The 23919-nt window shown below is 38.7% G+C and overlaps 1 protein-coding gene across 1 annotated transcript; it reads right to left on the bottom strand.

The window, feature by feature from the left end:
• Nucleotides 1-4675: 4675 nt before the first annotated feature.
• Nucleotides 4676-18757, bottom strand: LOC139474560 (uncharacterized). The gene is made up of 9 exons (XM_071257622.1): nt 18652-18757; nt 10950-11018; nt 10624-10683; nt 10074-10133; nt 9754-9819; nt 8988-9286; nt 6808-6912; nt 5525-5642; nt 4676-4927 (listed from the first exon to the last, which is right to left on the bottom strand). Exons 1-9 carry the CDS (start codon nt 18704-18706, stop codon nt 4866-4868), a joined length of 894 nt encoding a protein of 297 aa, XP_071113723.1. The 5' UTR covers nt 18707-18757; the 3' UTR covers nt 4676-4865.
• Nucleotides 18758-23919: the final 5162 nt, after the last annotated feature.

Here is a 23919-nt window from a genome sequence, read left to right as displayed (position 1 = left end):
TCATCATGTCTGGTGGATTTGGTAACCTGATGGAATATACACCTGCCCCCTGCCTGAATGACTGCTTTTACTCCTGATCTATCCAGTCTCGTTTTCCACTACTTTTTGGACTGAGAGTACCATGTTAACACAGACTGGGTAGAACATATGACCAAATAATTGAATTGTTCCTCATTCATACTCTCTCCTTACCCACTGTGAAGGTAGCAATTCGTCTTCGATTGTAAATACTAACATTAACCACGAAGGCTGATATCTTATCTGAGATGTCGTCAATTTCCTTTCTAGGAATCTTTGGCTGTAATTTAAGCCGCCCATACTTGCCTTGCTGACAAACACAGCTGAAGACAGAAGGAGCTTATGTCTCTCTCACTGGGAGAAGTGGAGAAAGGTTGACTAAGAACGATGGTCACGTGATGTCCTTCGCGGAATTCTACTGGATGTTTCTCATTGTCAGGTGAGGGAATACTATCTGACCTGACCTTCAACACAAAGTACACCAGCATCATCCAAGAAAGGATACAGGGTAGTTGTTAACTTCAATTGTTTGGATGAACTTGCATGTTTCCTCAAAGACCACAACAGTCTTATGTCATTTTCATATGTACTATGTTTAACACTTTTCACAATCTCACACCTTGCTTCCTTCATGTACATCACAGTAACATCAATTCATGGTCCGACACTTTCTCCAGTGTCACAGATTTCACCTCCTTGTTTCTCATCTTTCTCTTTAGTTTCAAGCACACCGCAACAATCTGAACTAATCTAAGTAATGCTCAAATTGTTCAACATCTAATCTCAAAGATCCAGTTGTCATCGTCGAAATCCCAAAGTTCTTTACACACTTAACTTCTGAATCATCTGTTGTCAGTAAAATATACTACCGACAGAAATATGGGAACTGATGACATGATAGTGAAGGAGTAAGAACGATAAATGTCTGTAACTTTAATTTCGGGCGTGTAGATCAATATCTGGTGTGTCTATTATGTTTTGCTATGCATGCATGACACTTGATGACATACTGTTTATTAACTTGTATATGGTGTTCGCCTGAAGAGCTACCCCAAGTGGGCCACATTGACGGCCACTGTGTCTCTGATGTGCACTCACCGCCTGAGAACATCCTACAGATAACCTATTGGGGACATAGTGAACCAGTCCAATGTCCATGTGCCTACTCATCGGAGATAATGGGTGACGATATGAGCATGATATGGTCTGGCATTGTCACCTTGCAGTTCAAAGTTTCTGGTGAAAATTCTGAAGAATGGAACAAAGACATGACGCATATTTCGTCAAAACATCCTTTGCCACTCAAATATCCATTCACAATAACCACTTGTGATGTGTGATACTGCCCAATACCATGACACTACCGCCCCCATACCGATGATGGTCAAATTATTGTCCTGAAATACCGCTAGCGGCTTCGCCATTTTCTGCTATCTGTGAATCGAGGGAAAACGTAGATTCGTTTGTAAACATGGTGTAATCATTGGCGCAAAGCCAATTCCTGGTGTTGCCAAGCCCACCCCAATTTTTGCCGCCTATGGTGAGCTGTTAGCAGGACACGTTACTTTAAGGTGGACTGCAAAGAGTTGGCTCTTAATGGTAATGTTGAAATTCGCCCTCCTTTTATTGTGTGGAATTTTCTATTGATACCAGGTGCAGATTTAAATCTATTGCATAGTCCACTTAGTGTAATGAGATTATCTTGTCTCGGTGTCGTTTGCTTGGCCTACCACACGCACTAGGTCTCAGTGAAACCCCACCGATTTCACTGTATTTGTCCCACTTGTATTTGTCGAGAAATGACCAAACATGCGGACAACTAGGGAACAATGCGCCATTTTGAGTGTTCATTGAAATACTGTCTCAGAGGAAGTGTGTACTTAGCTCAACTGCATTCGCGATTGTGAGTTCCCGTATATGCGGACACAGTTTGGCTTCTGTGTGTACTTCCACTGAGCCTGTTCAGTTCTCTCTCATATCTGTGACACTAGACATTTCTACAGTGTCTCTGGTCTTATGCAGCTGCAAGTCCTTAGAGTTGGCACTCTCTTCTGGTTGGATTGTGTCAAGTACCTCTTCGGATTTTGACACAAATATCTGTAATCAAATGTCACCCTTCACACAAAGCTCTTTGTTTGCACTTACAGCTGCATCATGTCAAATCTCCGATTCATGGTCATATTCACATTGTCCAATGTCGTAGAAAGCCATAGCAAGCCTATGGAGGATGTAGCTCAAAACAAGCGTACTTTCATGTGGTACTCAACAAGAACGGAATTAGAGGAATCGCAGATAATCTCTCTGTCGATCATGAACTCTAAACTGGAAGAACATCTGTTTTATGTCACATGTTAGTACAATTTATTCTAAGTGAAATCCGCTGAGGACTCCGTTTAGGGTATTTTTGATGTCAGGTTCCTGAAGTAGGTGATCGTTTAGGGATTTGCCACGTAATCGAGCACTACATTTAAAAACAAAATATTAGCTTATTGGGTTTTCTATGGCGGTACATATCATGGTGTGGAATAAACCAAACTGTCCTATCCCAGCAGCACTTTTGGCATGTCTATTTTGGATTATCTTATCCATGAATGCCACAGTCATTGTGGAATTTGACATCCCTTCTCATCATGATGACAACTATTGCAAACAATCAGTCGTGTGAATTCATAATTCATCTTTCATAATCTTCAGAAATGTCCTATAGTCATCGGGCAATACCTCTCATGCTCAACAAAATCTCGCTCGAGCAACCGGGCAGCTTGAAAGGTAAGTACAGTTCCTTTCACCAAAGTCTACAAGGATATCACCACTCTGTTCTGATTATCAAATGACTCTTTGGCGTCATCACTTAGAGATAACTCCCGTTGAATATCATATTTGAGGATTCAATGACTTGTTCCGATAAGATCTCCATATGTAGCCTCTGGATCCATTGCACCGTCCATGTTCCATCCACGATTTGTCCATACCTCCATAGTTGGGAATTACATCTCTGGGTGTGAGTTCTTGGGTACCTACTTACAATCTTGAAACTCTATCGGTCGAAATGCCAGTTAAAGGTAAAAACTGAGTTACATTCTCAGGTGTAGGTATTTGATTACGGCTTGCATGAGTTTTATCCCAGGTATAAGATGTTGCCAAAGAGTATTTTCAGAGAACTGTTGCATCCTCTAATTGTCAGATTGTTTTATCCTATGACATTCAAGAGTCAATATTCAGCATGCATTGTGGATTACATCAACTGAACCTTAGTTTCACTCACTTTCAGTTTGTGTCCTTCAGAATAAAGACAGTGGTTCAAATGCTTCAGTGGAAACAAATTTCACAAACTCAGCAAATGATTGATTTTCATTGCTAGACCTCCATTTTACAACTACACTTCTCCATCGGTGGATCAAGGCTTCTGGCAATTTATAGACTAACTTGCTATACCCCTTCTCAAAAGGCCCTTCTCTGGGCCTTCAGACTTTGAATAATTCTTGACGTTATAAAACCGCTTTTTTAAAAAAATTCAGCATACTTAACAATGCAGTCAAATTTACCCCTTCTGTTTCCGTCGTGGATCTAGTTATGTATGTCCTCAACTAACTACTTTGCTTCATCATAGGCTTCGTGTGTTCTCAAACGCAAATGTTGCTTAAGGTAATAAAGTTTCTGTGGAGCCTGAATTTCATGAATTTCGATCTAGGTTCCAAAGGCCCTTGCCATAAAGCATACCAGACAGGTAATCGACCCAAACCGAACTGCTCTGCAAAGGCTCTTGTGATATTTGCAACTTAATTTGCCACTGCCATTACCTTATAAATTATCCACATTCTCATTATCAGTCCTCCAACCCCAGGGTATATAATCGGGTGGTAGCTTAGGCATACATTCCTCTGCAGCAATGTTCAGTTTGGTAGAAGCAAATGGTTGACAATGACAAGCACTGTTCATATGTCTTGTGTTTCTTTTGTGGGAACAGGTTGTGAATCAGATCTTGAATGTTGGATCTGGCCCCAATAATCAGGTACATTGTCATGTTTAGCGGGTTGCTTATCAGCATTTGGCAGTTACTGAACATAGTTTTCTTTCACAAGATCTTTCTTGTTTTCATCCCCAATGTTCACTGATTTCATTACACTTTGATAATTAAAATCAGGGGGAACTTTATCAGGACTAGCACCAAAAAGCAATGTCACTCAGCTAGAATATATGAATCAAATATCTGTGCCTTTGCTTGTTCCTTGTCATACTTCTATAATTCAATGTTCAAAAGTCCATTACTTTTTCTCTCTTTTTCAATATTATCAAATTACGATACTCCGTTGGTTTTGCCTGGGTGTCCTTCCTCGAGTCACATGACGTTACAGACATGCGAGAACTGCTAGACAAATCACTAATCACAAAATATTTATCCATTAAATTCCGTTTGACGATCATCTTACAATTAATGCACTCACAAATGTCAGTAGTTCCATTTGTATACGAGTTGGACTGATGTTCACTGTAGCGGTGTTCCGCTGGGGACGCATTCACACGTGCAACTAACAGGAAACAGAACATTCAAAGTTCGAGGTTTTATTCTGATGCATGTCAAATACAGAAGCTATCTGACATCATACAACATCTATAGCTACTCACATCGTAGACTATGTGAACACCATGGTTCGTTCTCATTTCCATCGATACTTCTCATCCCCCCCTTCTCCCCCATGTGCAAAACGTTGTTTTTTTGTTACTTAGGGAGATACTTCTATAAACATAACATGTTTTTTGCATACCACCGAAAATATCTTGGTACATGGCTATATACCTCTAGCCCAATAAGATACCATGCTGTAGTTTTAACATGGATACCCCATTTAGCCACAGTATGCAGACTCTAAGCTGACCAGTACTTCTTTATCCCCTTCATGCCGAGCACCTGTCAGTGAAACAAGTATTTTAACGTCTTTTGGTATTTCGTGGACTGGGGGTCGATCCACAGCTCTATCCACGTGACCACCACAGAAACATTTAATTTGCATAAACACGCCATCCATATAAGAATTGCACCTACGCTGATGAATGAGACGAAACGATCACTTGTCTGTGAATGATGATAACATTGATTTTCATGTTCTGGCATTTCGTTCCAGTTCGTGAAAGTAATTATCACGTTCACCCCGTGCTAAACTTAGTTTGGGCAACATAGCATATGTCGATGAAAATGTAGATGTGTGACCGCGAAATAGTTTGGAAAGAATTATAGAGATTGCTGACTGATCAAATCGATGACACTTATTATAAATGCGAACGTAAACATTACAGAACAAGTCAAGATATGGGTCTCGGGGACACATACACTTGGGACTCATGGCACAAGCCATCCAGGGTTTGACAACAGCCTCTCTTATCAACAATTCGTTCCGAAACGCCACGAATGCGGCCTGATGTTCATTGACTGGAGCGAGGCTACATATGTCCTCTTTCATGTACTTAATTGTCTCCTGTAGAGTTTGCTGTGCCACCGAGTAATCACCTGGGTATATGACAATGCCACGTCTTTCCACGTCATCTAGCAGGGGTTTGATGATATTGTTTGAGAATCTAACCGAGGCGTCCATCCATACCAGAATGTCTGCCTTAGGTAGGTTCGCCTGAGAACAAAGATGTCTGAGAATAACCTTTTCTAAGACATGCAAATTTCACAATGTATTACAAATCAAGTCTTTTAAAGGCATTTCTTTTTTAAAGTGATACACATTAGGAAGAGAATTTATGGATGTCAACTTCTTTATTATGAGGAACACAGCGTTTCGGAGTATATGCTTACTACTTCTTCTTCAGGTGAAAGAATGCTATGAGTCAGTGAGCATATATATGTGCATGTGAGAACAACAAAAGCAATAACATAACAAAGGGTGGACACATAACAAGGGAAGCCAACAGATAATTGGCGCTAATATTGCAAAAAAAGATCAAGATTTCAGAGGAACAGAGAGACCTATATCACAATTTCCAGCATTTGGTATTCGTTTAGTAGGATATGGTATTTTAGTTGGTTAAGATTCCAAAAGTGTGGCAGGTCTCAAATCTTTAGGAATGGTATATTTTGGCTGATTTGGTTTGGTTGCCACTCCTGATACGAAGATTTCAAAGAGCTTCAAAACTATGTGATAAGGATAACCACATTAAAAGCCTCAGTCAAGCTTTCAGAAAGTGTTATGATTTATATGTGGAGGACATATCATCAGTGACAAAATTATGTCCGATATAAATCTATGTTTCACTTGTTTAGGTGGAACATTAACATGGCTTTGCATGTGTTTGTGTCAGGTGCTATCGGTGGGGCTGGATACGTTCACAGTTCGTGAACACCAAGTTTCATTTAAAAGTTATTCATAAACGCATGTAGTCGGAATCGTACATATGGACTTTGCTTTTAGCTCTGACTTTTCTTATAATCAAAGAAATGTTTATTGTCGCTTTTAGTAACACAGTATACAATGTTTTCTTGGCTGCGGCTTGTTAATCAACATCGTGGTTGAAAAAAAAGAATGGAGATTCAGATAAATATAGGTCCAACATAATAATATTGTCTGTTTAATTTCATTTTGTCCTCTCTTGATCTAATCATGTCACGTATTTGTATTTAATGTATCAACGAGTAACTGAAATGTTTAATAACATAAGTAGTTACATATTGCAAATAAAGTGAGAAAGAAAATGAGTGCTTTAAAAATAAATTCCCTTCAGAGATCATCAGCTCATTTGATATCAGCTGCAATTGTAGCTTGCAATCCTACTAACAGAGGAACATACTTGCACAATCATTGGTTTCCACGTGTAGCACTTGAGATTCTGCAACCTGGACGGCAGAAACTTCAACGGAAAGTTCCTCAGCTCACAATGGCAATGTTTCTGGAGCTGAAGGAATAATAATCGAAATGTTGCAAGGTATTTTTTGTAATGAATATACATATTAATAAACTGTAATTTGTTACTTTAGTGCAAACATTTGGATGGGTGGGATTGTGGAATATTTTTAGGTTGGAGGTCGATTAGGAGAAACAGTAGGCCGACCGCACCTCATGCTTGTCTACACATTCTAGTGAGTGGGTCGGTCTGTACACCTGTGCCAACGACATTATTCTTTGCTTATGTTGTCAACTGGTTTGCCTGCCAAAGCTTGGTCATTTGCAGTTTGTTGCGACTTTGCCAGATTCACCCACTCACATACTTTTGTAGCTCTAAAGACATATTTATTGGATATTATTTGTATACGTTTTCACATTAGTATTTGAGATAGGGTGACTGCTTACATTTTCTTGAGGACAGCGATTAGATTTCGTTGCCTTTTGTACATGTATGCACTTAATATATCTGTCTCAAGACATCGATTTTAGATTTTTAGGTGACAGTAATATGTTTCTTTACATAGTTGGCATCCATTTGGCATATGACCCAAATCAAAATATTTGATGAGAGATTGTTCGTTATTATTTCCAGTACCTGCCAGGAGGAAAAACATTTGTTTGTATGATATCTCAACAATATCTCCATTCATTTTCTTACTTCGATGAACACAGAAAATGGTAAAATGTGTGTACGATAGAAGGGTGGGGGTATCGGGGATAGTGACAGAGTCAATATGTCAGATTGCCCGAATGTTTGGCAAATTGAAAAGTGTAATTTTACGACTGTCGTCAAACGGGTGGGGTTACAATGAGACCGGGGCGCGGCAGGCCTACGAAAACGACACCGAGACAAGGTCGTCTTATTACATTAATTGCACTACGCAATAGATTCAAATCTGCTCAATAGAGAATCCCGTACAGTAACAGGAAGGCGAATTTCAAAATCTACCATTAAGAACCGGCTCTAAGCAGCCGGCCTAAAAGCAAGGCGTCCGGTGAAGCGGTTTACCACAGGCGGCAAAGATTGGTTTGAGCTGGGGCAACACCAGCGACGTGCTGTGCACCAATGGCGTTACACCGTGTTGGAAGAAAATGTTGTTGGCGACCTTTCGGAGAACCGTATGCCAAGGCAACAATTCTTGACCCTGTTTGGTGTGGCGTCGGTAGTGTCATGGTATTGGGCGGTATCACACATGACAAAGAAACTGATTGGTTGTTGTGAATGGACATTTAAGTGGCAAGCGATGTGTGGACTAAATTTTCCGTCCTGTATTCGCTAGAATTATCGACAGGAAGTGCAAGATGATAACGCCAAGTCCCCTGACATATCCCCATTAACTCATCCGTGGGATGTTCTCGGGCGTATGCAGCTAGGGATAACTGTTCAGGCTGAATGACGGGGAATACCAAGGGCAACCATAAGCAAGTTAGCAGTATGCAATTAAGGTGTACATGTATCACCCAACATGGTGTACATGTATCACTCAACATGGTGGACACACTAGATATTGATCTATACTCCCGAAATTAATATTACTAAAATGTATTGGCATTGCACCTCCACTATCATTTTATCAGTTCCCCCTTATTTTCTGTCGTCAGTATATCTATTACAAAGCTATTCATTCTCCATAATATTTGTAATTTGATATATTTAGCATGGTGGTGTATATATCATAAAGAACATTTCCCGAACATTCAGTCTTCCAAAGTAAACCTATTCACTATTACTGCCTGAACACAAAGTGAACACTACTTTATCGGTATATGTTCCAATTTGTAGATACGTAGTATTTACTTGATTTGTCTCGTGGTGAGGGTATTGTTTGCTTGTTATGAATACACATGTGCAGTGTTACCTTAAATATTGCAATTACAAAGTGAATATATTCACCACGTTTACATTTTTCTTAGGAAGTTATATACTTTTTGTTGTGCCGTTACATGGTAAGGTGGAACAAGTGATACATTACCTTCTATTAAATATGCAGCCTTTAGCCTGCTACTCACTTAACATTAGTAAAATCGAATTTAGATCGTTTGATTGGAGTTAGTTTCATAGTAAACAACAGTTAATGAAATAACCTGTTGTCGTTGCCATGGCAACAAACCAAGATCATAGATCACAAATGTGTAGTTATTAATCAGTGGGAAGACATTCTGTTGGAGGTTCCTGATCAGACCCTGAGACTCATTGTAGTGGTTGCTTGAAGAGGCAGTGACGAACATTGCTCTCCTGTCGGTAGGGGGCTCTGGGAACAGCCTCATTAAGACTCTGAGATCCTCGTGGTTGAGTCCTGACATGGTAGACAAAACACTTTTCAGGTTTTCTTCAGGTTGTGCAGGCTTGGGTTCTGGGCAACTGGGTTCAATACAAGCTCTACCTGTAGGTTAGGAGACATAACGCAAAATTGCAATAACTTCTGGCACGGAAAGCTTGAAAGAGATTAAAATATGAATATACTATCAGCTCCAGGGCATGGATATTTTCAAGCAATGTTTTGCCATCTGGTAAAGTCATTGCAGAAATGGTACATTCAGAGTAATTAACTGAATAGTAAACATGAGGCGTAATGCGGACCCCATGTTATGAACTTACATGTTCTTAGGAGTTTTCACATCTCGATACTCAATGGCACTTACTTCTTTTCGACAATTTTGTGAAAGACGGGTGCTACCGGTAGAGCAAGGCATGATTATCCATATTGAGACACCTTGAGTCATCAGTGAATTTTGTTGATCCATTCATGTAATTGTGATAATTATTTTGCCCGCTACGCTCTGTGGAATAACATTCGGCAGATATTCAAGGCAAAGTACGTACACTCTTTCGTAGATGTTTCAACATTACCTCCTCGTTTTTCCTTTGCACATGGTTTAACATCATTCATCTTCCATAGTCCTGAGGTTTGTAAATCTGTGGTAAAGGTTAGATACACAATAAGTTTGTAAGAGCGAAGGAACATGAAACTTGTCATTTTGCTGCAATGTATTCAAATCACATGTAACATGTCATATACGAATTTACAAATAGTATATTTGTATGTATTTGTACGTTATCTTTATAGTCCTGATAGTAGCAATTTAGTGATATTAATATGACTATTGTTCTTTGTCCAGTGTTCTATCTTAGCGGCTATTAAATCATAAATTATGTACATGTTACCGTACCCTTTATTTTCTTTTCGTAGTCTCTCAACATGACATTAAAGTTGACTTCTTTTAATAGAACTAAAAAGAAACAATGGTTACGTGTTAGCTCATTTCCAGTCCTATCTGCTATCTTCTATTATGCATCTAGATGTATTCTATTTCTGCACAGGTAACACTTCATTCTCATACCAAACAAATATAAATTGATTCTGTGATGCTGAGTTATTGATTGATCAAGCTGTTCGTAAAGTTATTAGTGGAGTTAGTTTGTGATACAGTATGAGAGAGATAGTCGAGTGTTTCTCATCAAACCGAAGCTCATGATGTAATTCACAACACTCCCTGTCATATAAGTGTGCCATGCCTGGATTGTCGGAATCATACCCAAATCTTATGTTAAAAGGATAATATTCAACCATCCAGTACAAACTAACTAAATTAGAAAATATCTTATCGGTAATATATACAATACATGTACATGTATGTGTGTGTGTGCGTGTGCACGAGTGTCCTACATTGCTTTTTCTCATTCTTAACAGAACACTGTTCAGTTAGATGTATTTGCCACCTGATTCAGTTTTCCATTGTTCATCTGCAAGATGTGCTCTTTTCGCAAGTGTATCTTCATCTGAAAACAAAACAACTGTCGCTTTACAAATGAGTGTTTCAAAAGGTAGCATAAGATCACAGTAAACAAATTCATTATTAATTAGTGCCCTAATTTTAATTTTTTTTTTATTGAAATGCTGGAAACGTTTAATTAAAACAATTAGTATGAATAGACATGTGAATTAGAATTATTTACATGTACTGAATCAATCTTTTTATGACATTATTAGTGCTTAAAAGACAATGTGTATAAACGTTATAAGATCAATGCTAAACGATACTTACATGCATATGGGCCATAAGCTTTGATTTTATTCCTGAGGAAAATGACAGCAGCCATCAATATCAGAAGACCTGGAAAACTTTAAATATACATTATGCAGTCAGTATGAAAACAAATACTTTGCTGGGGAGGTTTCAAAATATTTTATCAACATTATTTAGGATAAACCCGAAAGAGCCTAAATCCAAAGTATTAGCCCACAGAAGAAAGATATAAATTTTCTGACATATGCATACAACGTTCATCATATGCGCGATATGGCGCAATACATTTGTGTCCCTAAATTATTTTATTAATAGGCATGCGTTCTTTAAACGTGATTTACTTTCACTTAAATACAATTATCAAGGTAACAACAAAGTGTTCATATTCTTGGTGGTAAATAGCGACAATTGGCGTTTTTCATAATTGTTGCTTGAAGTAAAATTGCATTTTTACACCAAGCTGTTCATATTGTGATCTTTAACAATCTACATGTATGTAAACTGCCAATTATTCATTTTGTGTAAACTAATTCAGTTGTGATCCTATTAAACATTATTTCCAACATCGTTTACTATCGTTTTTCGTTATTACTCTTTCAAATCTTTGAATTTTTACTTATGAGTCATTTAAATTACTGTCTTATTTCTCTCTGAACTTCTCCAAACATCATAGCAAGCCACATATTATTTTCGGGGTGATATTAGAGATGTGTCTCCTGTGCAACCTACGTTGTAATTTAGGTTAGAGATAACATTATAACACATTTTACAAAAAAATATATTGAAATGATATTTGTTATAGAATGCTTCTGAATCAGCTGTAGTTTACGTTTAAACAAGTTTTCGCAACGAAACCATAGCCTCTATGTTCCGTAGAGTTTGTTAGCACCATACCCCTGCTCGAGGGCCGGGTTTCACCAAGTTTTAAACGTCTGAGACCTGCATCACGTCGGGCTTTCCTTCCACATTAAGCTGACACGCCGTATTATAACTGATATACTTGTCAAAGCGGCGTTAAACCCAATTCACTAACCCACCATAATATAATTCTGATTATTCCTAAATGTGTGTGATATATTTCGAAAAGCATACAGACGTTAGCACAGAAATAAGGATCATGAATTGAATAATTACTCTATCGAATTAATTGATTTCTTGAGAGTGTGGACATAGTTTTGACGTTTTTGTTGAGAACGAAAATCAATAAATTGTATTTTTTATCATAAATCATTTCCCCAAATGTCCCTGTTGGCCATGGCTTGCAGTTAAGTACGTTCAAACATGTGCACGTGGTCTGGTTGCATATGTGTGGTACACTTACAGATTCTCAAGGCAAAAACCTAAATTACCAAACAGAAACCGTAGTGTTTTTCTAAATTGAAATGTCATGACACAAGTGCATAAAGCGCCTTAAAATGGTTAGTTTCAGATGCTCTCATACAGCTTGTATATACCATATTGGATTTGTGCCACATACTGCAAGCTGGGGGTATTTACGAGCGTTACGTATGATTACATTCTTAAAAGTCGCTTTACCATATCAACCTTGACCACCTTGAACTATCACAACCCTGTGCATAAATAGCTACTGGCATCATAATAGGAACGTTTCTTGTGATACTTATATACTCAAGGTTATACTCGGAAATAGATTAAATAACTACAAAATTACAAGATTGTAAGAGATATTAGTTTCTAGTACGAGGGCTGGTCCAAAAGTTCTACCAATCAAAACCAACAGATGTGAAAGAGTGTTTATATTGTATTTTTCAACATAATCTCCCTGATTTTCATCACACTTCTCATATCGATACTGAAGCTTTTCAATTCCAGTCAGGTAGAGGTTTTCTGAAGCAACCCTGAAAAACCCATTCACAACAGCTTTGAGGTCATCGTTGTCGTCATAGCGATGTCCGCGAAGGTCTTCTTTCAGTTTAGGAAACATATGGAAATCACTTGCTGATCTTGAAGACTTGAATTTCATTGGTACCGGAGAAGTGGAATGGTACCATTCCACTGATTGACGTTTTGACTCGGGATCATAATGGCGAAATCCTTCTAAACTAGCCTTGTCCTTTGTAATCTTGGTTCGTTTTTCCTTAATATCAGAATTTAGAACCTTGGCACCCAACGAGTAGATATCACACTTCTCATATCGATATCGAAGCTTTTCAATTCCAGTCAGGAAGAGGTTTTCTGAAGCAACCCTGAAAAACCCATTCACAACAGCTTTGAGGTCATCGTTGTCGTCATAGCGCTGTCCGCGAAGGTGTTCTTAGCTTAGGAAACATATGGAAATCACTTGCTGATCTTGAAAACGTGCTGATCTTGAAGACTTGAATTTCATTGGTGCCGGAGAAGTGGAATGGTACCATTCCACTGATTGACGTTTTGACTCGGGATCATAGTGGCGAAATCCTCCCCAATTAGCCTTGTCTCTGGTAATGTCAGTTCGTTTTTCCTTAAAATCAGAATTTAGAAATTTTGTCACCCAACGAGTAGATATCTTATTCATCGTAAATGGTCATGTATAGTAGTTTCAATGGATCCATGGCTTAGCAATGGTAATACGTCCTTCTACATTTTCTATCTCCTAGATCCTTCATTGATGGAAGCTGAGGGACGCCAAGGCCTTCGGTCATCATCAAGGCTTGTTCTCCCAGCCTTAAACATAGCTGTCTAACGTTTAACAGTGGAATAGCTGGGGTACTAATTCCCATACAGTTGTGACATGCGGTCATAAATATATTCGGGAGTACTTTTCTGTAAAGTAAAACAGACGATGACTGCTCTGTACTCGTTCCTCTCCATTTGTGTGTCCATTTGGACCCATGCCACGTTCAACTGGCTGTCACTAATATAAAACGGCGAAAACTAATGTACTCAACATACGAAATACACGTGCAGTGAACTACTCAAACAATGTACAACAAGACCAGTTCACAATGTTGTGGCCCAAAGTTGAAAGTTAGCCACACTTAGAACTTTTTGACCAGTCCTCGAATTAGTTGTGACATACTAATGACCAAATTAAAAACACATTACAACCGGTAGTGTAGAATGACACATTATAACCGATAGTGTTGTGTAGAAGACGTTAAAAGATGGTACTGGTCGGCTCGGAATCAGAATACTGTATTTGAATGGGGTAATCATGTTAAAGTGCGGAAAGGTATCTTTGTGGGCTAGAGCATACACGTCGTTATATAAGTACAATAATCTTGGACATCAAGTTAAACCCCAGGTCACTTCACCCCATATGCGGGGGCACGGATGGCGCAGTCGTTTAAGGCGCCGCGATTCGCCCTTCACGCCCTTGGACACGCAAGAAGCCTATGATTGTGGGTTCGAATCCCCCCCATTATGTTTCTAGGTTTGTAAGCACCTTACCCATGCTCGTGGGTTTCACCGAAGTGGTAATCCTCTGAAACCTGCATCACTTCGGGCTTTCCTCCCACATTAAGCTGACACGCCGCAATATAACTGGAATACTGCTAAAAGCGGCGTTAAACCAAACTCACTCACTCATCCTATATGAGATTCACGAACAAATCGGTCATGAGGTTTGTGGTTTGCTTTGGCTTGACGTTCATTTCGACGTCGCCAGAAACGACCATGCCTATCAAGGAAGTGCGAAGTGAATCGGGCCTCATCTGAAAACGTGACACGTGACCAGGGACGATTACCACAGATTCGACGTTGTGTATACCATTGACGTCGATTTGTAATTGTCAGATCAACACGTGGCCACCGAGCTTGGAGATGAGCTGCATGTAGACGATTTCTAATCGTCTGGCCTAAAACTCGTACTCCAGTAACCTGATGAAAGTTTGCAGCAATTTGATTCACCGTTCGAGCTCGATTCGAAGACCCTGCTTTCGGATCAATCGATCCTGTACTCTTGTTGACCTGGGACGTTGTGAACGGGGTCGATCGTCAACATTTCAGGTTTGTTGGTACCTGTTCCATTGTCTACTAATCACAGATTTTGAAACATTGAACGTATTGGCACTTGCACGTTGACCTGTCAGATTCCAGCACGCGAACAGCTGCTTCGCGCGTTGTAGATGCCGCATAGCTCGTTCATACAAAAACAATGAATGAAATCAAGTAAGTCACAACTGCATTATTTGGAGAATCAATAAGATTGACAGAAATAACGGTCCATAGAGATTAATCGACCTTCCTTGGAGGTGTCAAATGACATCCTACGCACGTATGTGGCGCTACTGCATGAAGCACGTGCAAACTGCAAAATGTGTTTTGGTGTTATGTTTCACAGACATAAGCGTTCTTGAATAGGATGTTTAACGCCTACAATTACCTTTTTTCAAATACTTGGTATTATCATTTATGGTTCACGCTCCCCTACTTTTGTGGAGTGTATAAAAACAAAGCTTCAATTTTGAGGAAAGATAAAATTATCAGCAGAACCTTAGCCATTGTGGCGTTAATTTCACGAATATGTAGACATATTTCGAAGGTTGATTTTGATGACAACCGTGCAAATGACGCAGATAACTGTATAAAATGTCAGATTTATGTTTGAAATTGATGCAAAATGGATTGGGTAGGCACTGGCTGACAGACATTTTCCTGCACAATTGTAATTGATGGACCATTGCCTAAGCGACAGCAGAAATGTACGTGACCATGTAGATATAATATATGATACAGTCTGATGATAATTCCCAGTGTAACGCACTCTTTATAATCTTTTCAGTTGACTAATGCAGAAAGCTAACATTTGAAAGTATTTTATCAATACTACTACGTGAAGTTATTTCACAAGTTGTCACATATATTCGATAGCACGTGTTCCCTTTAACTGATAGTTTAACTTTAACTGAGTGCATTACACAAAAGGTCCTTCTGTAACTGTATTGTTTATATGAACATGTAATTATGCAAATGTTCCGCCCGCGGATTGAGTCTACAACGTTTTTTCAAAATTTCAAATGTGAATTCCATCAGGAAAGTGCAGGTATAATGTGTACATCACTCAGAATGACGATCAGGACACGCTGTCCATGAATGTCTGAATTCGCAGATAAAACCCAGTACTAAACGCCAAAGACCTGCATGACGTTTATCTCAAGATAAGCTGATAAGCGGTAATATTAATTAGTGAGTGAGTGAGTGAGTTGGGTTTAACTTCTCTTTTAACATTATTCCAGTTATATCACGGCGTGTCAGCTTAATGTGGGAGGAAAGCCCGAAGTGATGCAGGTCTCAGACGTTTACCACTTCGGTGAAACCCACGAGCACGGGTATGGTGCTGTCAAACCTAGATACATAATCGGGATGGGTAGTATTAATGAAGTACTGCTCGACACCCACCTCCTTACTCATTAAAGTTTATTATTGAAGTTCAATCCCCAAATGGCTGAGGGTTCCCATATATCGACTAGTCGTCGTGACTCGTCGTATTTGTGCAGGAAAACATTATTTTTGATTCCATATCCTTGGTTATTCATATACTTGACAATTTTAATTAATTTCTAGTTTTATTACACACACCTCTAAATGTCAAATAGAATATTACACATTATTGTCGTATCATGACCGGCAGATCGAAAAGTACATGTACTGAGAACACGAATCCAAGGTGGTATGCCGATAAAGGTTTGCCTTGAGCAACAACAGCTCCTACAAAATGGGGTCGGATTTGTGCTCGTACGTATGTGCATTATCACAAGAAATACATTTGAGCTTCTCCAAAATATCAACCAGAAAGAAGTTCCAGGTATGTTTGATCACCGTCGTGCGGCCTGTGACCAGATTTCAACAGCTGTCAGGTGATCGCCTGGAAACGATAAATAATGATAGCTGTATATGAATCAATCCATCGCCCAAGCTGGCACGTAATACTGATTGATCATATGGACCATTATTTTCCAAAGCAATTCTTGTTCATACATCAGTTGTCATTACACCGTAGTTCTGGGAATAAGATGCATTGCCATGCAGTTGTTGTTTTGTTTTTAACCTTGTCATTAAACATTTTCATGAGCATATTATTCTACAATTACGTCTTGTGAGATGTTATGTTTTGCATGATACGGATGTCATGATCCAAAATCCAAATATTGGTGCCTATCAGTATCTTTATAAAATATATCAGTACAAATCTCCCAGATATCAAAGTTGACTTTCACTGGTTTTTAATATGATAAATCAGTTGTTATTGGTAATAACCAACTTCAATGCATCAATGATAAACTCATCCGAAAATCTATCTGGTATTTCATGGCGGTATTCTTTCAGCCAGTATCTGATAGCTTCCAGTCCGAGCTCAGTTTCGGTATTACTGTACAAACTAACAACATCAAAACTAACTAACAGAGATCCTTCCGGGACCTCAGTAGGTAATTTACATAAAAAAATCAATGTCATATCTGAGAAAACCTTTTACGTGTTTACATAAGGGCTTAAGAATAACATCTATGAAATTGCTCAGGTCCCCATTACCTCGGGATTTTCAATAGAAATAACTTCACAAGTTTGATCATTAATTTCCTTTTGAATGCATTTACTATTATGTACTTTGGGTAGGCTAAAACAATTAGCGGTCTTATGTTCAAAATGGGTAAGATAGTCCTTTTCTTTCTCTAGAATTTCGTCATCATACTTATATAACAATTTCTTACCATATTCTGGACAGATTTGTCTTCTCGTTTACTAGAATTGCCATAATATTGTTCATCATTTAAAATGGATCTTTTAAATCTTTCTTTGATGAAAATGATTTATTAATAATAACAATAGCACCTCCTTTATGGACTTCTTTAATAACGATGTCTGTATTATTTCTAAGATTAGTAAGGCTTTTCAATTCGCATAGTTTCAGATAGGTTTTGTTTTGTTTGTTTTACAGGAACAGGAGCACTTTCAAGTGTATCACAAAAGTCTTCCAAATATTTTTCTCTCTCGCGTGGAGGTATAAATCTGTATTTATTTTTTATTGCCTGCGTCATTATCCCATTCAACATTGTTGTCCTATATATATCATAATTTTGGTACTCATGGAATACAGAACTCGACAAGGCAGTGGGTTAATAAATAGTTGTGTGATGCATCATCCATTTGTTGTAAATATTGTATCCACGTACATATACGTTCGTTCCCATCCAGAATATCATCTGCCACAACATGCTATATCTTGTTGTCCCCGAATTGCATTAAACTAGGGGGCAGCGTTTTTCCACTGAGCAATAAATTGACTGTGAACATCGTGTACTTGCATTGTATGATCCTTCACAATTATGAGACATAATTTTGAGATTATAATATATTATTTCCATCACTTGTAAGTTCAAATATACTTGTAAATTTCACTTATTCCGTCTTATTTTATCGTCAGATAAATGTATTTTGTCTTTTGGTATAAGAGACTTATATACAACATTTAATACAATACGTTTAGAAATATATTTTAAAAAAAGAATAAATATCAATATCATATCATATTCATTCCTCCATGACAGTCACTGCAGCGGGAATATATTTAGGTCTAGTCTATTTAGGAGCATTGTTTTTCGGAGAAAACTCGTCCGTCTTTGGTACATTCGATGACACTGTCACGATACACAATATTGGCACATGTATGAAGAAATAACCCACAACGCCTTGATACTTAACAGTAACAGAAAACCTTTGTAGGTGTGCATTATTTATATCCAAGCAGGGAAAAACATGATTTAGTGCTTTAGATACTCACTCAAAATGCGTTTTGCTCTAAATCTTCTAACCATCCAACGAAGCATCTTCTCCATAAGATGTGAGAACTGTGAAGACCAAAAGAAAAACACTGTGCAAACGTCATCAGGGACTGGTTTGATGTTGTTTCTTATTGTAGAATGAGCTTATCATCTGTTACACGCGATTTCGTTTACCGTAGTTAGAGTAAGAGAATGACATATTTTCGATTAGTGGATGAAAACGTAGAAAATAAATTATGCATTAAAAACCCTGGACCACGTTTCACAAATACATGCCCTTGGGGACCAACCGGGGTAGAACGTGTCCCCAGCAGTCCATTGCTGATCGTAAAACGCCTATGCCCAAAAGATTCTAGAGTCATCTGAGCCGACTGTAGGCTCGAATAACTCTAGAGTCGTCCGAGCCTGGGGAGTCATTTGATCCTCCGACACCGGCAATAGTTTAAAAAAATGTTCCGTAGTCCAACCCACCACTTTGACCCTTACTTTGCCACGTCGGGTGGTAAAATGGACCCGGTCTTATCAATCGGCTGGTCATGACGAGCCCTGTGCGTCAACATTTTGTCAAAATGTTAAAATAATTTCGTTTAGTCTTGGACAAATGACGTTTTAAACCCAAATGTATAGTTTCAATTTCTAATGTATAAGGCGGTAGCTCATAGGCCAATCTGGTGGATTCCATTGCTATGCTGGAGTATAACGCTACTGTAACACTATGGTGATATCGCCCTTGTTATAATTAGTGCTCTTTGGTGGGCAGAGGATAGGTTTGCTGAACCACAATAAATACAACCATAGGGGTGCACCCCCCCCCACCCTCTGAGCGCATCCTGCCCCTCACAAAGGCAAGTCAATTGTACACCTAAAACAAAACCCACGGGAACATATGGTCCAAATCAAAATTGCGAATTGCATCGGACATAAATGTTTACACAGATACGTCAAATTAGGTCATGTTCTCCAATAAATGTCTACAATAAAACTCGGCTGTCGTGGTGAAGCGTCATATGCTATGCGAAAATAGTAAGGTATATTGGGAATCATCAAGGCATATGCACTGATCTGTTGAGTGAGCGAGTAAGTTAAAATGTAACGTCCCATCCGCTTTTGATGAGCTATATAGCGACAAGAACAAGTTGATTTTCACACAATTTAGTCATAAATACAATGTTATGTCAAAAACAAATTTATGAAACATATTGAGCGTATCCTGCCCCACACAAAGGCAAGTCAATTGTTCACCTGTTCCATGACGTGGATCCAGCCTGCCACCTCACGTATCGTGTTTAGCTTTCTTACTCACTATTTTCCCATTGAGCCAGCGAGACAGGTGAAGAATAGATGTTCAATGTTCAATGTACTGTATTGATTCACTATTAAAGTGTTCCCATGTCTTCTTTTTGTTTCTGGTATTTCTTTGATTTAGACGGTTTAGAAGTCGGATTAAAACATCTCATTCCTGAGAGTAACCATACTTATACTGCTTCTATTTATCCACAATTACAGTCTATTTAGTCGCGGGCTACTACGTATATACAGTTGCTTTTTTCTTTGCAAATGCTCATTTCACCTATATTTTTATTCATTTAGTTAACATCTTATTTCACATTTTTATTGCTTTTGTTTCGCTGCTTACCAGCTTCTAATTAACCCAATTATTTTCTTATTATCAAAGAGTGTCAGAAATGAAACAATAAACGGAGAAAGGTGACTGTCAAATGAACGTGCATGTTTATTTTGAACATTTATACCTATTATTATTATCGCGACTAGTTTCATTCTTTTATATTCTTTACAAATATGTTATTTCAACAATGAAATTATTTTGTGATGCATGGTACCCTTCCGTAAGTGTGTGTATATGTTGGCTTCACAATATGAGTTAAAAATGCACATTCCCTTAAAACAGACACATTTTGTAAAATGAATCTACTTCGTGTGCATATTGGAAATTATGAAGGCCTACTTCGTGTGCTGAAATCGATCCCGATGTCAATATGAGCGCACACGTGAGCAGACATTGAATGCGCAGATGCCATGCCGCATTAGTTTGACTGTGAATGTATTTATGATTGTATCCTATGCTAAGATATTGATATGTGCATGTTATCAGAAGTTTCACATAAGAAATATGTATCTCTGAGTGTGACTGGGTGGGTGTGTCATTGCAAATGAAGTAATATGACATATGCATGTATATCAGTATCAGCTACTTTATTTCATATATGTTTATAGTAGATGAAGAAGAGTATTTTATTGTCTTGTTACCCGATGAACGTACAAAAAAGATACATATCATATCTTTTGATGTACATTGTACGTCCACCATGTTCAATGAGGCACTAAAGTACGAACATGTGGCATTATAAAAGCACGTAAGTGCTAACAATCCATAATTTTAAATCATTTGTTAGTTAGTGGTGGGGGATTCTATTTTTGAGTGCAATTTGCTTCGTTTATACATTAAAGTAACATCCGTGGCGAGGGAAAACATAAGCAGATCATTCTACATGATAAAGATAGCCTGATCAATTGTAGACGTGTTCGAAAATAACAGATCAAGTTGAGAGTCGGAACAGACGCATGAAGTTGAGGAAGTTAACTTCATCCTCCACATTTAAGTGGCTGCAGTATTCACAACTACGATTACGAAGTTGTCCAGCGAGAAATGTGACCGAGTTTAAAGAAACAGTGTAACCTATCTCAATTTGTCAAACATAAGTTAAAATTTCCAACTTGGTTTTAAATAATCTAAACGTTCAAAGCATATTTCCATTTATTTTACCAGTATCATTCTAAAGACCACGTGACCAAGTATCATGATCAATTTAAAATCAATAAATTCTGCAAGTGAATTATGAAATACATCCATCAACGGCGAATGCATAGTGGGGTCTCCCCATTGCAAGATTTGTAAGGGCATATCTGAGGCAACTTAACTTTTACAATGGTTGTTCCAAATTAGTATTGACTAATAACAACATCTGGTGTTACAGAACACTAAATAATTAAAGTAAAATATGAAACACATCAATCAACGGCAAATTCAATGATTGAATTAAATTCAAAACTTTATTCTCCTAAGATTTCCGAACTTTTTACTACATTTGCAATTCATGGTGGGTCTGCCTTATTCAGTTTTCTACCAAACTTGTCCAAACTGTTTTGTTGTACAGTAGAACCAACCCATCACATTGCGGACGGCTAGATTAAGAATTTTTTTAACTAAATTCTCCATTTCCCAAACTCGCTGATCCATCAGATAAAACTGCTGGTGCCATTGAGTAATAAAACACCATATAACATTGTATCAACATATGTAAATTTTATATTATTGCATATTTAGCTATTTCCTTGGCTGTAAAAGTTAAACCTAAATGATCTTGAAGTCAGATTCTGGGAAATGTATACGCGTGTACAACTGCAATATTCTCAACGCCACAGCCCAATAGAAATTGAATCAAGAAGGGGTTCTAAAGTTTAAATTATTTTGTCTAATATATACACGATTTAACATCAATTAAAGTGAGTTTTCGCCCGCTGAGATAAAGGCGACATCATGTACATATAACAGTGAACTATGCATAGTGGCGTCAATACCATTTTCACATTGTAGACATGAACTTCCTGAACCAATGTAAATCCTGAACATAATGTCCGCGATAAGTCGCAGCCTTGTTTTAAACCACTATATCGACTGAAAACATATATGTAAGAACACCATTTAGCGATAGACATGATTGGTTATCATCATGCAGTTATATGCCCCCACCAGGCTTCACTGCACGAGTGATCTTTGACAAAAGATACCTGCAGAATGAGGTCACTCCATTGACAAAGTCACAGCTTGCAGACAAGAATTCTCACAGCAAAACTTCGCATTGTCATCTGAGGCAACTCTACTTTTACAACAGTGGTTGTTTTCGACATGAGTATTGATTGATAACAACATCTGGTGTTACCAATACGAAGTAAATGTTTGATGCGTCTGTATTAGTTGGAGTTTGATTGATATATTGACCGGACCACACATTTGAACAAGACGTATGCTGTAAAATAGTATATAAATAGTATTTTCTTTCTGTACAAAATAGTTAATATTAGTCACTTGAACAGGCAACTAAATATGTATCATTATATCACCCTCTAAAATAGCACGCATTATACTTCCACGCCGAAACCGACGAGGAAGAGTAAAATAAGGGTCGCTAAAACGTTCTCCTGGACGCCACTAGACCCGTGTACGACCACCAGAGCTGTCCTGACGAAGCCTGGACTCATGTGTGAACAGTGTACCGTCCCAGTACGTTCTTCTGAATCTCAAATGCTGTCTACATCAAGCTAGTTGTGCCTGGAGGTGACATGGACGCACAATATTGTGCGTTTCGCTGGACGTGATGTCCCTCAGTCGGTTGCGTACGGTTCTACACCAATTGGTCTCAACCCAGGAATTGTCTCAGCTATTATTGTGGCTTTGTTCAGATTGCAGCAAGACGTCATCGTCTGCCACCATACTCAAAAATGACCTGCGGAACGCCAGTGGCGTTAACGTTTCTACTGAGACAGTGCGTAATCGTCTCCGTTAGGCTTGCCTCCGGCACGGAGGGCACGCATTCGTATCCCACTAACCCGGTACACTTCACGTTTGGATTGGGCTGATGAAGAACACGTCAATTGGACAGATCAGGACTAGGCTTAAGGTTTTTACAAGGATGAATCAAGATACTGTCCAAACCACAGATCGTGGGACCCGAGTGTAACGTTGTCAAGGAGAGAGATTTAGATTACCAAGGTTGCCGAACATATGGATGGGGCTCAATTATTATTTGGGGTGGGATCAGTAGAGCTTGAAGAAGCGATCTCAATGTCCTGCAGCGGGCCCTATGACAGGTGTGCGCTTCAAGGATGACAATCTGGATTTGTACGTGAGACCGTGTGTTCGTGCAATCGTACCTGACTTCATCCTCATGGGCGATAACGCACGACCTCATCGTGGCACAGTCGTAGATGCCTACTGAGAGAAGGAGACCATTGTCCGCATGCAGTGGCCAGCCTGGTCACCAGAACCCAATCGAACACGCGTGGAACGAGCTACAGATCGCCCTCTTAATTACGACGTCCTCCCAGTAACTCCACAGGACATCGGCTATACTCTTACAGAAGAGTGACGGATGATCTGACTGATTATTGGTCACATGATGCTTGTCGGAATTCTGTGGCACATGACAACGGACTTTTGGTAATTAAACATGTCTACACACAATATT

The sequence above is a fragment of the Haliotis cracherodii genome, unplaced genomic scaffold, assembly GCF_022045235.1.
Source record: "Haliotis cracherodii isolate W230 unplaced genomic scaffold, xgHalCrac1.p SCAF_3, whole genome shotgun sequence".
Taxonomy (NCBI): domain Eukaryota; kingdom Metazoa; phylum Mollusca; class Gastropoda; order Lepetellida; family Haliotidae; genus Haliotis; species Haliotis cracherodii.
The sequence above is the reverse complement of the archived record's forward strand: the minus strand, read 5'-3'. Positions and strand labels throughout refer to the sequence as shown.

What these genes read in the sequence shown, in the direction of transcription:
- LOC139474560 (XM_071257622.1), bottom strand. Translation starts at nt 18,706, where the DNA reads ATGGAGAAGATGCTTCGTTGGATGGTTAGAAGATTTAGAGCAAAACGC. An exon ending in TAGAGCAAAACGCATTTTGA is followed by an intron (nt 11,019 to 18,651) that starts GTGAGTATCTAA and finishes AAAGTTTTCCAG; the next exon opens with GTCTTCTGATATTGATGGCT. An exon ending in GGAAACCAATGATTGTGCAA is followed by an intron (nt 5,643 to 6,807) that starts GTATGTTCCTCT and finishes CTTTGTTCTCAG; the next exon opens with GCGAACCTACCTAAGGCAGA.